This window comes from Aphelocoma coerulescens, chromosome 13 (genome assembly GCF_041296385.1).
Source record: "Aphelocoma coerulescens isolate FSJ_1873_10779 chromosome 13, UR_Acoe_1.0, whole genome shotgun sequence".
Lineage (NCBI taxonomy): Eukaryota > Metazoa > Chordata > Aves > Passeriformes > Corvidae > Aphelocoma > Aphelocoma coerulescens.
Window position 1 is genome coordinate 14,790,368 of NC_091027.1, and position 14,948 is coordinate 14,805,315.

General features: G+C 40.2%; 1 protein-coding gene across 2 annotated transcripts in view; it reads left to right on the forward strand.

Moving 5' to 3' along the window:
• TENM2 (teneurin transmembrane protein 2) overlaps window positions 1-14,948 on the forward strand; it is a 744,328-nt gene that overhangs the window by 678,527 nt on the left and 50,853 nt on the right. For both annotated transcript variants that reach the window (XM_069029269.1, XM_069029270.1), the window contains one exon: window positions 12,293-12,439. In XM_069029269.1, coding sequence (XP_068885370.1) covers window positions 12,293-12,439 — 147 coding nt within the window. The remainder of the gene's footprint in view (window positions 1-12,292; window positions 12,440-14,948) is intronic.

Below are 14,948 nucleotides of genomic sequence, written 5' to 3' on the forward strand. Positions count from 1 at the left end.
GAAAAAAAAATATCAGTTTAGGAATAGCATTTTTTGCCTAGTTCGTGGTGGTTTATTGATTTTAAAAGTAGTGCTGCTTCAAATACTGTGATTTTCCAATTGTTAGGAATCAAACATACTTGCTGAGTTTCTTGTGGAAGGAGTTCCTCAAGAATAGCACTGGAGCTATTTTTGTAAATTTACCATGTACAAACACAAACCCCTAAATGCCCCAGAAGATGCTGATTCTCCTAAAAACAGAGACACATTAGTACAGATGAGAGAACTGACTTTTTGTTTTAACCACTGGGAATTCCAGAGAGTAGAACTCAGTCAACACAGTTTAAATATAAACTGATCTGTCTGCTTTCCATTCCACAAAGCAAGGCAAAATGCATGTATGCTGGGTTACAGATCACTTATCTCTCAAATGAACAGAGGAATTTGCATTATAGCATTCAGTCTCACAGTGGAAGATAGTGTGCTCAGAATTAAGTAGTTCTATAAAAAGAAGGGTGTTTCCACTTCCCCTTCCCTATTTTATTTTTAAATTGTAGAATCCCTTGGATTTGAACCATAAAAGTATCACTGTAAGCAAGAAGCCATGAATCATTATTTACTGTTGATAAGTGAAAAACACAATATGAATTTGTTAAAATGTTTGCAGATTCTGATTAATCCCTACCTCTTTTGTTTGTTTTTTTTTTTTTTTTTAGGAGTAGTTTGGTAACAGTACAGGAAAAGCAGTAGCAATGTGCCTTTTCTTGTTTCAAAAAAAATTGAGAAGATGTTTTAGGTTTAAGACAGAAAATCACTGCATAGGAGTTTTTAGGATTCTGAAATGGAGGTTAACATTGCTCCCATGTGGCATTGCTAATAGCTGAATCAGGGTGGGGGGAGTGTAGTGACACAGATTTTTAGATATAATTCATCTTCTTGTTGGTTTTGGAAACTAGGGGTAAAACTGCTTTTTTGTTACTGTCTCCCTTGGATCATTATTAATTGATTCTTTATCATGAAACCAATCCATATATATCTTCATTGTGTCCTGTGAATGTTTGAAACTTTTATTTTTTTTGTAAAGTAAGTCAGAAATATTGATTTAGAATGGAGAAAGCCTTCCATATTTAGAGAACAGAGTATCAGAGTCAAGGTCACCCTGTTTGTGAAGGCTGAATGGACAACAGTCACTTGAAGGGAGTAGTGGGTGAGTGACACAGCCACTGTTGAGTTACAGAGCCAGTATTAAACTGTTCTGCAAAATCCTCGCAGAGGTGGTCATGGACCAGAAACCCAAACAGTGCCCAGACCGTGTTGTTCTTGCACTGAAGGGGAAATGAAAAAGTCTCCATGGTTGTCTGAGCATTGCCTTGCTGTTGCAGCTTTCCCTAATTCAGATCCAGAGGGGCCCGGAGATGTTATCAACTGTATGATTTTTCATTGGAATCTTTTGTTGTATATTCCATAACAATTCTGATTGCTTCTATGCTGAGTGAAAAAGTGAATCAAAATCGCTCAGACTCTTAATTACAAACAGTCATTCATATACTTAATCAAAAGGGTTAATTAGCAATGAAACAGACTTTTTGGATACTAAAGACAGTATCCAAAAGATACAGGAGACTGAAATTGTCCTAAAATTGTCAATATTTCCTAATTATCCTAAAATTGTCAATATTTCCATACCACATGAAAGGTTTTTGTCAAAAAATACAATTAAGACAATGTTTATTACAATCTAATTATATCCCCATTCCTTTTAATCTTTCAATCTTCCATACACAAAGAATTTGCTAAGTAAAATCTGTCATCTTTGACCAATATTTGTGTTTCTAGTTACCATGAAATTCCAAAGATCCTCATTAACGAATTTAAAAGCATTGCTGCATGGAAAGTTTAAAGTATGAGATGCTTTGTAAAGGGAAATATTTATTCAGCAGAACTGGGGGAATTTAACACGTGTGCCTTCCATTAAAGACTGCATCTATTTATTCAACTTTTATAGTTACAGTTTCCCCTACTCTATTAAGGATTTTTGTCAGAATTTCTGAGATAAAACACTTCAGTTTTAAAAATTCCTAGCAAGTTGTATATAATGTATCTGATTTCTTAAGGTGAGCATTCCTATTGATACTAAATGGGAGATTTCATGAAGTTATTTTGAGAGTATGTCCCCAGATCTTAATTATTTTGTCTATTTTCTGTATTTTAATGCTTGAGATAAAGATTTATGAAATGCGAAGAGAGATGTCACTCCAAAGTGAACAAAGGACAGTGAAGTGGAAAGGAAAATGTCATCTCTATCAAGCATTGCTTCTGATTTTTTTGTCCTGGGACTAAAGATTATAGGTTTATTAAAGATGAACTTTCACAGGGCTACTGCTACTGATCCCTTACTTGAATTAGGTAACTTCATTCCAGCCTAGGAAATAATTGCAATTAGTAAGTTGTTTCCTTCAGAGCAAGAAGCAGGGATTCATGCTGGAGAACCCACATAAAAGTCTTGTGTTGACAGATTTGTACCTTGAGGAGCAAGGCTGGGTCACTAACTGCAGGAGAGCTTTTCCAGTGAGTGACACCATTAAGAAGGATTTTTGCAGCAACTTCCTGACTGCTTACAGCAGTTTTAGAGTAAATTGGATATGCACTGTGCCTGATTAAACACATTCCCACATACGTGTTCACCCTGAAAGCCAGAGCTGTCCCCAGGTTCACTTTGCTTGGTTGTGGATCTTACAGAGTCAAACTGCATCAAAGCTCAGGGGACATTCTGATGTTGCAAGGTGTTCTCTTGTCCTCTGCTCATGGCACACGAGTGGAACCTGCTGGAAATCCTCTGCAGCTCCAGTCCAGGCAGGATTGTCTTGCTGCTCCCAGTTTAAGAACTGCTGCTGAGCAGTGGGAAAAGGCTGCACCCTGCTCGGGCTCACAGCTCTGAACAAATGGTCATTAGCTAAAGGAAAGCCTAATTAGTATGTTTCTAGCATGTTCCTTGAAATGTGATGGCAGTTCAGCTATGTGTAAGCAATGAACAGTGACACCATAACCCACTGAAATTATGGGAAACAGGCAGAGTGTGGTAACCTAAATTATGATTTTATTTGAATGCTGAGGGTCAGTAATGCTGGTCTTTCAGGGCAATCTCATATCTGGTACCTGTCTCCTGAAACTTTTCTAAGATAAGTAATAACCTAGATAGAAAAGAAAAATTCCTTTGACATCTGTTTGTTATGTTTAGAGATACTGTGAGCTACTCACATGTATTTTCAGCATGGCAAAGAAAGAGTTAATTACACAAAACTCTAGCAAATTGTTTTTTAGCTATCCCTTGCATAGACCTTAGATTTTTCTTTATTATTATTATTTGTTATGAAATTCCTTTTAATTTGTTTCTGCTTTTCCATGTTTGTTTGGGATTTTTTTTTTAAACTTAAGCAAATATCCTGACAGTACCTAGCTGTGCACCTTTTTGCTTGACATGAATCAGTGAATGAGGTTTATTAATTCAATATACTGATTGTTCTGGTCATACAATCCTGTTGCAGCTGAGGTGGAGTGGCTGCATCTCCCACTCCCTTACCTTGTGTTTCTCCTCCTAAGTGCTCCTGGGAAACAGTCCCAGCATAAGAAGTGACAACCTGCCTGCCCCAGGATGGCTTCCAAACTGCCAAATGGAGATGCAAGGCAATCAAGTTAAAAGTCTCATTGGTGCTTCTGATGGCTTCAACAGAGAAATGGAAAAGAAATGCTCTGCCCAGCAGCAGAAAGACTTAAGTATTCGTTCCAGAGAATTAAGGCCACTTCTAGTGAGACGAGGGGAGGAGCAGAGCCATCAGTTGCCTGGTAGTAAATATGTTTAATGTAAAGCAAGCAGAGCTTAAAGAGCTCGTTTCTCTTGCAAATTTCTTCCCAAGTGCAGATTAAATACTCTTGGCTTTCTTGGGGTGAGATGGAGAAGGTGATCTCCCTAATAAATCAAAATCACTTTCACAGATTATTTAGAATTTAAATATCAAAGCAACTGGCTGTATCGGAAGGATTATGAGGTTTCTTCCTTCACCATGTAAACAGATAGAAAAAGGAACAAAAAGAGAACTGTTTTATGCATGCAGGATTTAAACCAGTTCATTTGTGAACACTACAGTTTTATTTCTGTAGCTTTTATTAGTTATTTGTGCGGTTGGTAGATATAAAAATTGGAAAATGGCATGGTATTCATGAGGCTTATGTATATTGACAAGGGATGCAGAATGGTGCCTTGCACTTTGGAATTAAAGGGATGTTTATAAAGTATATTTTACGTCCTGAAATATTCATCCTCTATCCTATATCTGCCAAACAACTCAGCATACACAAATACTCACATAGCTCAGAATGCAATGCTTATCTGTTTTAATTTGTTTTGCATACATTGCCTATGTGGTGGAATACTGCTCCTAGGTCATGAGCATTATTTCATACTTTATATTTGTGGATATTCAAACTCCATAAATTCTATCCTCAACAAACACGTGAGGTATATTTATCTTAATATTCAAATAACCATTATTTTTGGTCACTTGTAATCATATTTTACTGTCATGAAGATTTAGGATTGCTGCAAGCCAGAAGGCATATGAGAAGCATTTAGTGTATTGCTAACATTTTTCATTCCAAACTATTCCAAAATGCTTCATAAAAACTTCTGGTTTTTTCTTTGGCCCTTTCTTTGGATTTTTCTTTGGGACAGATGGAATGTTGGAACTCTGAAGTCCAAACCCATGCAGTGTGCAGCCATTTAATGGAATCAATGTGACTAGTACTTTAAGAAGATCAGCTGCAAAATATAATGCACGTGTCTATATAGTGCTTTTCATCCTGAAGGGATTCCAAAGTCCTGTACCAAATTTAGGGGACAGAACGTGCTAATCTGGCACACAGTAATAGAGGGAACTGCCTACTTATGGTAAGGCTCATATTTATTCTTCTGTTAGAGATAACCTGCACACTTACACAGGATCAGCATTTGCATACCTGAAAGTTAATTGCTAAATTATAAATTCTATGCAGGCATTAATATCTAATGAATAGCAAGCAATTATATTTTAATAATGCCTGAGAAAACTGGGATTCCCTGCCCTGAGAATTATGAAATAAAAAGCTCTAAAGCCAAAGGGATCATAGGTCATTCAGTTTAGAAGGGATGTGAGGAGGTCAACTGGCCCAACCTCTCCTTCAAAGCAGGGTGGTTATGAGGTCAGACATCAGACTTGGGCCCGTAGTTTTTAGGGCAGACTCCTTACAAGCCCCCTGTTCCACTGGACAGGCTGTTACCACTCAGTGCCCTTGCTGTGCATCTTCTGCAGTGTGTTGAGCTGCTGTAGTAGTTTATAACCTCTGCTTGTTCTCACTGCAATTCCCTATTTGTGTATTTGTGTGTGTGTGCACGAATCCCATTCCCTCACACTACTGAACTCAAACTGAATTTGAAATACTGATGAAAATTACTAAGTAGCACTGATGTAGGGGGAGCAGTTCTGTTTGGTCACTCTGAGTGCTAACTTGGCTTACTGGGCATTTTGATTGACTTAAACTCCGCTATTTTTTCAAGTTTTTTTGTATGTTAAAGGAGTTGTGGTCAAAGAAATGCAATTAGCATTTGGAGAAAAAGTGTGTAATACGTGATTTTTATTTTTTATCTATATGTGGAGGTTCTCAGCGAAGGAGTAAAGAAATACATTGCTCCTCTATGCCATATATGGAGGATTTGTGAAGTGAAAAAAAGTAGTTTGAAGCTAATGACTGAACTGAGAATGTCTTCCTCCAAAAATCCTAAATTGCATTAAGTCTAGATTACACTGCAATTAGGTTAGATATTTTAAATATGAAATCAGTGTTTTGCTTGTTGCCCTTCAATTGACTGAATTTACACATCATGTCTGATAGGTTACTATCATTACACTGCCACAAAACTATTTATATAGATGTTATTTTAGAGATAAATCCAACTTGAGAAGGCATCTTTCTCAGAAAGGATATTACATATTACAAAGGATGATGCCAGTGCTTGTATGTGATATCAGGAACATTAATACAGTAAAAGATTATGGTTGTGGTAGTAGTTTTATGAATGCAATTTCACCTGGAATTATATTCTAAATGGATTTTGTTAGAGTAAGATTAATTTGAAAGACCCAGCTATCTTAAGTACAAATTTTACTGCATCTTTTATGTATCTTTTTATGGGGTGTATGAATAGGAGTTGGATATGAGTCTTGTTTGAAAAGAATACACTGTGTAACTCAAATGAGCTGGTAGAGTCAAATTTTAGCTCCTGCTCAAAATTTCAGCAAATAACCTGCTTGGCCTCTAGAAAGAACTGTGTGGCTCTGCTACAGCTTTTGGGCTGCAGCGGTTTCTTAACTTATATTTGATATAACTTCTTTGCTCGTGCTGGTGCACCCTTGAAACTTGTCACCTGGTCCTGGCAAAGCCATGGGACATGGCATTGGGTTCTGTGCAGGAGGTGAGGTGTCTTTGTGCACACATTCACAATTTTGGGGTGCAGAGAGAACTTTGTCTGGTTGTCACAGAGCACTTTAACTTCAGCATTGCAGAGGCTTCTCAGTCTGATGACTGAACTTCCCTAAGACAGTCTCCCTTCCTTCTGGAAACTGTCTTTTCTATGTATAAGTAGCCCAAATTCTGGGCTCAGCTGAAGCTGTGTGTGCCTACTCAGCCTTCTGAGCAGACATGGACTTTTTGATTATTGGTCTGTTTGGTTTCCTCAAGTCTCAGGACAGTGTAGTACAAACTGTGCCCTCTTTTCCCTGCCCAGCTGTTGGCAGCTTGGAGCAGGGGTCACACCAAAAGCTGTGACAGAGAACTCTGTTGGTTGTGCACAAGAGGGAGATCTTGAGGGTGTCTCCCCCCAAGTCACAGGAGCCCACCTGCTTGAGTCACTTAACATGAAGTTGGATGACATGGAATGTTCTGGGAGCAGTCCCCTGTTAACAAGGCATGCAGGTCTTGAATCCCTGGGGTTTTCTTCAATCTCAAATTTTTGTGACCTACACTGCAACATGAGCTTCCCACTCTTTTTGTTTGTGTGTGTCTCTGTAGCTCTTTTGTTCTTTTTCTTCAGAATGATGCAAGTGACTTTTCTTGAGACTTTTTCATACCAGCAGTTCCCTTTTGTGTGAGCTTTACTTCTAAACAGCCACACATGGTTTTTTCTCCTATTTCTCTGTTTTGTTTGGAAAGCTGGATATTCCCTCAGTTCCTGCCTTTATGTGTAAAGACTGGAATTGCATGGATAGATAGTAGATAGAATTTAGGGAGAAATTCTGTTATGACATACATATCCCAGGCAATTTAAGGAATCTTACTTAAAACTACTGGTTGTTTGTCTGCACAGGAGGTAGAGTGGAGGATTTCAGGGCTCTTTAAACATACTTCTTGGCCTTTCTTTTTTTTTCAGCCTGTTCAATAAATAAAATTGTATCTGGGCCAGTCTGTAGTTCTAACTCAGGCATGTATTCATCTGCACAGCACATCAGCAAGTAGATATTTATTCTTTACTCCTTTTTTTGATGTGTAGCTTAAAGAGATATTTAGGGTGTTGAGTAGTTTTAAACAAAATATTTTCTCAAAAAAAAAAAAAAAGGAAGAAAAGAAGCAGCAAGGCAGGCAGGCAGGCAGGCAGAGCACTCTGGTGACAAACACTTCAGTGCCACGGAGAAGCTCCTGCTCCTCTGGAAAGCAGCAGCTCCGCTGTGGTGCATGAGCAGCGAGGCTGGGCTTTGTGCTGCACTGAGAGCCTGGGTTCATTCTTAGCAATTTGTCAATCAGTGTCACTACCCTGCTTCAGAGACCTGGGCTGGTGCCTCTGCATGGCTCCAGCCTGTTCTGGAACTGTCCAAACTCATGCAAAGGGGCCTCACCTCTTGCTCAACCAACACTCTGTTTCACTGACATGTGTTTAGTTATGTGTTTGGGGTTTGAGTTTATTTCAGTTGAAGTATTACTCTGTAGAGAATGACTTGTGCATGTGCCTACCATAACACTGTGTCATTTTTATTTGTATGCCCTTTCTTTGGCTTTAACTAAGCCCTGCAGGCTTTGGAATTGAAGGATTAAAAAATAACAATAGCAAATAAAAAGCATAATTCTATTTTCAATGTTGCTAGGTACCTCATTCTATGTACCTCATTTATTATTTGCTAGATAGCTGTAGGCATACCAGCAGCTCACTGAAGGAATGAACAGAAAATACGAAAACTGTGATTATCCTCTAAAATCCAAATTAAACAGGCTATTGTCATTACTGCTTTTATATCATTTCTCTAAATTCTTTAGGTGCCATCATATCCCAGACTACTTTTATTTGCTACAGTTCTGTAGTTAACAGCTGTAATGAGAAGAGGAGGATTGAAATGTAATTTAAATGTTCCCCTTGAAACTCGTGTGCATCCTGTGATTGAGAAAACACTGTGCTGTAGAACACTCTTCACTGCAGGGCTTCTTCACCCACAGGACCACCTGGTCCAGCCTCAGCTGAAGTCACTGGGAAGGCTCCAGTGGCTGCCAGCAGGCTTTGATCAGGATGTGTGAAACGAGGTAATGTGGAAAGATGAGATACCATATTCCAGACTGTAGCTGCACCACATGTGCACTAAATGGGGAGAGCTGCTGGGAACCCATTCTGCTGGAAGATGCTGTTTGGAGAATAAATGGCTGATTGCATAGGATCAGAAGGACTCAAAAGACACAAGATCTTGATTTACTTCTGTCTTTCCATGTACAAACTTGAGCAGAGGCTAAAAGCATCATCCTTTTCTCTATGTGCTTACAAGATGCCACTTAGATTTTTTTTCCTTCATCTCTCCCATTCTCTTTTTTTCCTTTAGTTATACTGAGAGGCTACCTCTCCCATCAGAGTTTGGAAACTTTAAAAAGAGCAAGGTTTCTCTAACTTCTCTTTCCCTGTCTGCCCTTTCCCTTTCTTTTTTTTCAGAAAGATTTTCCTCACCGTAAGTGGGAGTTCTGATGATTCTGACTGAAACCACGTATTAGTTGGGCAGACTTTATGTTTTAGTTTAGTTAAAATGTTTGGTGTGGAGTTTAAAGTAGTTTATGCAATGGAAGATCTATATATGTGTGGGAAGCTGGACATGTGTATTTGTATACCTGGACTTCGGGAGTACCAGAGTGAAAAGAAGCTCTGTGCAGCATTTATCCAAAATTGGATTAGAATTCTTGATGTCCTGCCTAGATACTGGAAATTATTTTTCCAAGTTCAAAAATGAAGTAATCATTTTACAATTTAATCTAAGAATAATTTCACTGTCGGTGAAACCTGGAAGTATTCTCTTATATAAATATATATATGTAAATATATCCAGCACTCTCCATTTTTGAACCAAGCACTGGCCATATTATGATTTTTGCTATTCGTAGTGATTCTGACTCTGGTGTCTCTCATATGCTCATCACAGATTCCTGATGCAACACTGGAAAATGTACTGAAATCTTCCTTGCTATTTTAATTGTAAATTCATATGTACTTGTAGTAAAGCTCCCAATTTCCAATCCCACAGGCAAGTTGGAGATAGAGAGAAGGGAGGCTGCATTAGTGTTTCACCTTTAGCAGCAGCTAGAAAAGTGTGAGACATTTGAACGGCTGTTGCCTGTACTCTGCCTGTTCTGTGAATAAATAGGTTGTCAATCTAGCACTTTAAACAAGCACTTTCTTCTTTTTTAACCTTGCTTCTTGACATTTTCCATTAAGCATACTGTAATGGAAAAGATGAGGAGAATTTCTCTACACACCAGGAATAGCAACCTGTCTGCTTAGCACGAAAGGCCCTTTTCCATGTGGTGACTGGGAGCTTCATCCCACACTGGATTGCTTCTTGAGATTAGATGCTGATAGCCCTTCCCTCTGTGACTGTGACTGCCTGGCTCTGGGAGAATTCCCCAGCCAGCCAGGAGGCAGCACACTGCTGAGTGTGGCTGCACAGTGAAAGCAGGCTCTGACAAAGCACTGAGTGCTGGGTGTGCTTCCTGCAGTGAGCGTGTCCAGCAAAGGCCATCTGTCCAGCTGTGGCACTGAGCCTTGGCTGAGGCTCTGAAGGCTCCTCAGGCAGGCACTTTGTCACCTTGTCTACTCCCCAAACCGCTTGATGGCCACCAAGCCCATGAGATATGTGGAAATCCTGTGTGTGCAGAGGATGTTCATCAGTACTAATCACTGCTCACATGCACAGGCAGGAAGAGTTAAATAGAGATAGTCGGTGTAATTCCTAAATATAAGCCTTTTTTAGAAGAAAACTGGTTATTACTAGATCATAATGGAGCTCTGATTTCTGGTTGGTCTAACAGACTAGAATGCTGTATAGATATTTGCTTGAAGAAAGGCGAAACCAGAAATCGGTATATATACATAGGCATGTACAGAGACATAACCATGCAAAATGCCTAAGTAGTTGTCCATTACTTAAAGCTGTTTCAAAGCTAACTCATCATTAACTTAATAGATCTTTTTAAGGAAGATATTATTGTCCAAGTACTTGGATCCTATTGTAGTCTACCGCTGTTCATTCCCTTCCTTCTGATATTTATGCTATTCAAACACCAGCTCTGTCTGTGGAAGGCTGCAGTTAAATAGGCTCTGTGGAGGTAGCATAGTGTTTCCTAGCAACACCATGTCCATGGCAGTGATGCTGCCTTCCCTCTCTACACTAAACGCAAAGTCATGTCCATTAATCCCCAGCTGCACTTAAAACTTTTCAGGGATTTTGCTAGCTCCCTACTGGTCATGTTTTCATCTTGCTCATACGCTGCAAGGCAAACTGCTTCAGTGATTTAATTCTCTTCGGTGCCTCAGTATAAAACCAACCGTGTGTGTATATTCACAATTACTATTTGTTCTTTGTTTAAAACAAATAATTTGTCCTATACTGTGATGCCTCCCCTCAAACATTATCATTTTGGTCATTCAAACAACCTGACAAATGAAAGAGATAAACTAAATGTCTTGAAAATCTATTACCTGTGCTGCAAAAGTAACTGAATTTTTTTAAGCTAAAATACGTAGTGGCAAAATAACCCTAAATTTAAGTGTAAGGAGCATTTTATTTTTTTAATACACAACAACATTGAAATAAAACTCATAGGACTTGTTTCTATCTGCTGACAGCTTTCTGTGTAACATGAACTGAATAGTGTTTGACCTGTTATGATACCAGCTGAGTGAGTTCCAGGGTTATCACTTTGTTGGATAGGAAACTCCTGCAGCATTGTGAGAATGAATCTGGGGTCAGAGAAACTGCTCTCTGACTTCACCTGGCTACAGCCAAGGCAGCTGGGAGGAGCAGGAAGAGACAAACTCCGAGCTGTGGTTTATAAAAACACACACCCATTGTCAGGCAGCACAGCCTTGTCCTCCTGCTCAGGCTCATGAAGAGCTGCTGTGAGAGGTTTGCTGCAGGCCTCAAATCTTCTGTCACCCCACAGACAAATACTCATGCTTGTGTGGATTGAGTGTTGATAGATGCTATTGTATATACCAAGGCTGCAGTTTGGTTTCCTTACCCTTTTTCATAATGAATATTCAGTAAGATACAAGAGTGTCTCCTGAGACTCATTTACTTCCCGGAAAGAGGAGTCGAGGTATTCTATCACCTATGGACATTTGTTAGAACATGTAAGCAGCTTAGCTAATTAATATTTTTGTTCCTAATTTGGCTCTTGCTATACAATAAGTCATGTCATATTCATAATCAACTCAAAACATACATCTTTGGGGGGCTATCTCTTCTAATAAGTTTTTCAGAAAGTGTAAGATGTTACACCAAAATATAAGTAAACTTAGTGTTAAATAAGTAGGTATTCTAAAAGTACTGTCAATGAAGGAAAATATTTTCAAAACTATTTATTTAAACTTTATGTTTAGAGACATTCTGGAGAATGCTGCAACACAGTACAAAAAGTCCTCTGAGCATTGACGAGCTTGTTGAAGGAGGTGTTCTCCCTCCTGTGTGCACACACATACAGTGAGAAAAATAAGAGACAGATCTTCTGTAAGCAGACTGTCATTTCTATCAGCTCAAGGTCTGAGCCTTTACAAGGTTCTTAAAACGTGCTATAGGAGGTAGGGCTCTTCCTCCCTTCGGCTTGAGCTAGATCCCCGTTTCTCCAGGGTGTCCCCTTCCTTTACCAAGAGTGTTCCTGCCAAGTGGCAGGGCCGAGCCTTTTTGTCTGCACAGTAGCACGGCCTGAGCGCAGCGGGATGGGAGTGCCCTGGGCTCACCTTCTCCGTTTGTCCTCCCAGATGGCTGCCCGGACCTGTGCAATGGCAACGGGAGGTGCACGCTGGGCCAGAACAGCTGGCAGTGCGTCTGCCAGAGCGGCTGGAGGGGGCCGGGATGCAGCGTCGCCATGGAAACCGCCTGTGCCGACAACAAGGATAACGAAGGAGGTGAGCAAAGGCTTTCGATCGAAGTCCGAAAGAGCAGAGGGCTGCGCACACCCTCGGGAGTCATTGTCCTGCAGAAGGGCTGGGGCTGTCACTGCTGTCAGGTGTTCCATTCCTCTCCAGCAAAGGAGAGGGAGCTGCGGCCGTGCGGGACACGAAGGGACGCCCGGGCGGGAGGCTCGGTCCCAGCCAAGCCCTCGGTGGGGGCACGGCACGGCCCGGCCGAGCAGAGCTGCCTGCTGCGGGCTCCCCTGTGCCCGTGTGCCCCTCGGAGCAGCTGACAGAGCCACCTTGTACTGTCCGTGCTGGGGGCCAGCACCGCGCTGTCCTGGGCACAGCCCCTGTCAGGCTGTCCCCTGCTGTCACACAGCCCCTGTCAGGCTGTCCCCTGCTGTCACACTGCACAGTTCACGTGCCAGACTCTGAAGGGTTGGGTGAGATCTGCTGAATGGGCACGTATGGTGTAAGGGGCTGACATCCCTGCTTTTTTTCCCCTGCCCTTTATCGGGCATTTCCCTATTAAATACAGGATGTGTCCTGTGTTTCCCTTCAAAGCTGTTTTTCTGGTTTTGTAGAGCCTTCCGTGGTGGCCTGAAAGCAGTTCTGAGATGTTGTTTTTTCTAAACAAGATCGGTTAATTTGCTCCTTCATTTAAAGGAACTTTCCTATTCCTTTCAATATAATGTCTTTAGTAAATCACAGAGATTCTTTTTCATGGGCATCTGCTCTCTGTTATAAACCAAACATCACACACAGCTTTCTTCCTTGAGACTCCTTCCCTTTTCTTTGGCCAATAATTAATCTAAAAAAAGCATCTGCTGTTTGCTGATTAATAAATATTTTATAAATGTATTTCCTAAAACTGCAAAGGAACATTGGGCTGTATCAAGGGTAAAATTGTCATTAGGATGTGTTTTAATTCTATGTAAGATTTCAGGGTTTAGAAACTGTTTTAAGTCCCAAACTGAGAAAAAGGTGTATTTGGTTTTGATTACATGATATTAACCACACCTGAATATCATCAGCTAGTTTTAATTCGTAAATCCTCCGTTAGTTCCTTGGTTCCACATGCTCAGTGCTTAGAGGAGTATTTTAGAAGTTCTAAAGCTAATTCAGTTTCAGAGAACTAGAGCTTGCTTTACAGCTGTTACAGAATTATAAAGAGCAGAATCTAACTGCCAAAGTACGTTAATTGGCATTTAAGTATACAACAAAACCCACTAAACTTGTGTTAATATTCAGTGTAAGAAACTAAGAGGTTAAATGCTTGGGTTTGCCGTTTTTACAGGCTTTGAAGGTTATAAAGGGAAATTTGAAAATGGATGTATTACTAGAATTTCCTCAAATAAAGGAAAAAGTTTGGAAATGTTTGTGGAAATGCCAGAACAAGAAGTTTATTTATATATCTAGGACAGTATTTTGCACTTGTAAAACAGACAGACAAGCAGGGCTAAAAATGACCAGTGACACTATTCAGCTGCTCATCCTAATGAAAAATTGTAGAATTGTAAACCTTACTCAAGGAAGGCAGACAGTAGCTTATCAAAGGCAAAGAATGCAGAGAGAATATGCCATACAACAGATATATAATATTACAAATTAATAATTAATGCAGAATTGTATATTCCATTATCGTGCAAGTTGCATGGATTTTGTTTTACCATAGTAAAGTACCTGAAAGAAAATTAGATGGTCTAGCTGAAGGCTGGAGAGGTTTAGGGGAGAACTCTTCAGATGTTCTCAATGTTCGCATTTTAAGTAATTTTTTTTCCAGAGACTAGAGTGGTTACTGCTCCTTGGTTCTTGTGCATGTAAACAGTTTGAAAATTTAAGCTTGAGCCAAGATCCAAACAACCTGAGAAGTCCCTTTGACCCACACATTTTCATATGGGGATTTTATGATAAAGGCAGAAATGAATCTCTTGTCTTCTGACCCTTTGCTCAGTACTTTAATTCAATGATCATTCCTGCTCTTAATAGTCTCATCCTTATTAATTCCTGTAGAATGTTTGTATAAGGGAAGTCAGGTGCTGTTCAGCACCTGTTCAGCTGCTGTTTCTCCACAAGCTTGCCAGGCACTCCTGAAAAACGAAAGAGAGACTTTGAGCCACGGTGTGTTTCCTACCCAGAGCTCCCCACAGGCTGTGCCACTGCAGCGCTCTCGCCCTCCCTCATGCCTTGGTGATTTGTGCAGCTGCAGTTTGCTTGATTATATTTTGGGTTTCAGATTTCTTTGAGATGTCATGGGGTCCTTTCCCATGTGCACTGTGAGGACAGAGACGTTGTCCTCACCATCAGTTTGTCAAACTGACAGTCACAAGAACTACAACAAAACTCAAACAACGAATGTAATGTTAATCACTTAATGCTCGGTATCTCAGAGTGCAGTCCTGCCTTTGCCTAAGATGTGCTGCTCTGTACGTGCCTGGTTCACTGCACACCTGGCCAGGAATGTGTCCTGTGACCTCTGTGTTTATAGGGGAGTGTGCAGGAATGGAGAGGCTGGAAGGGA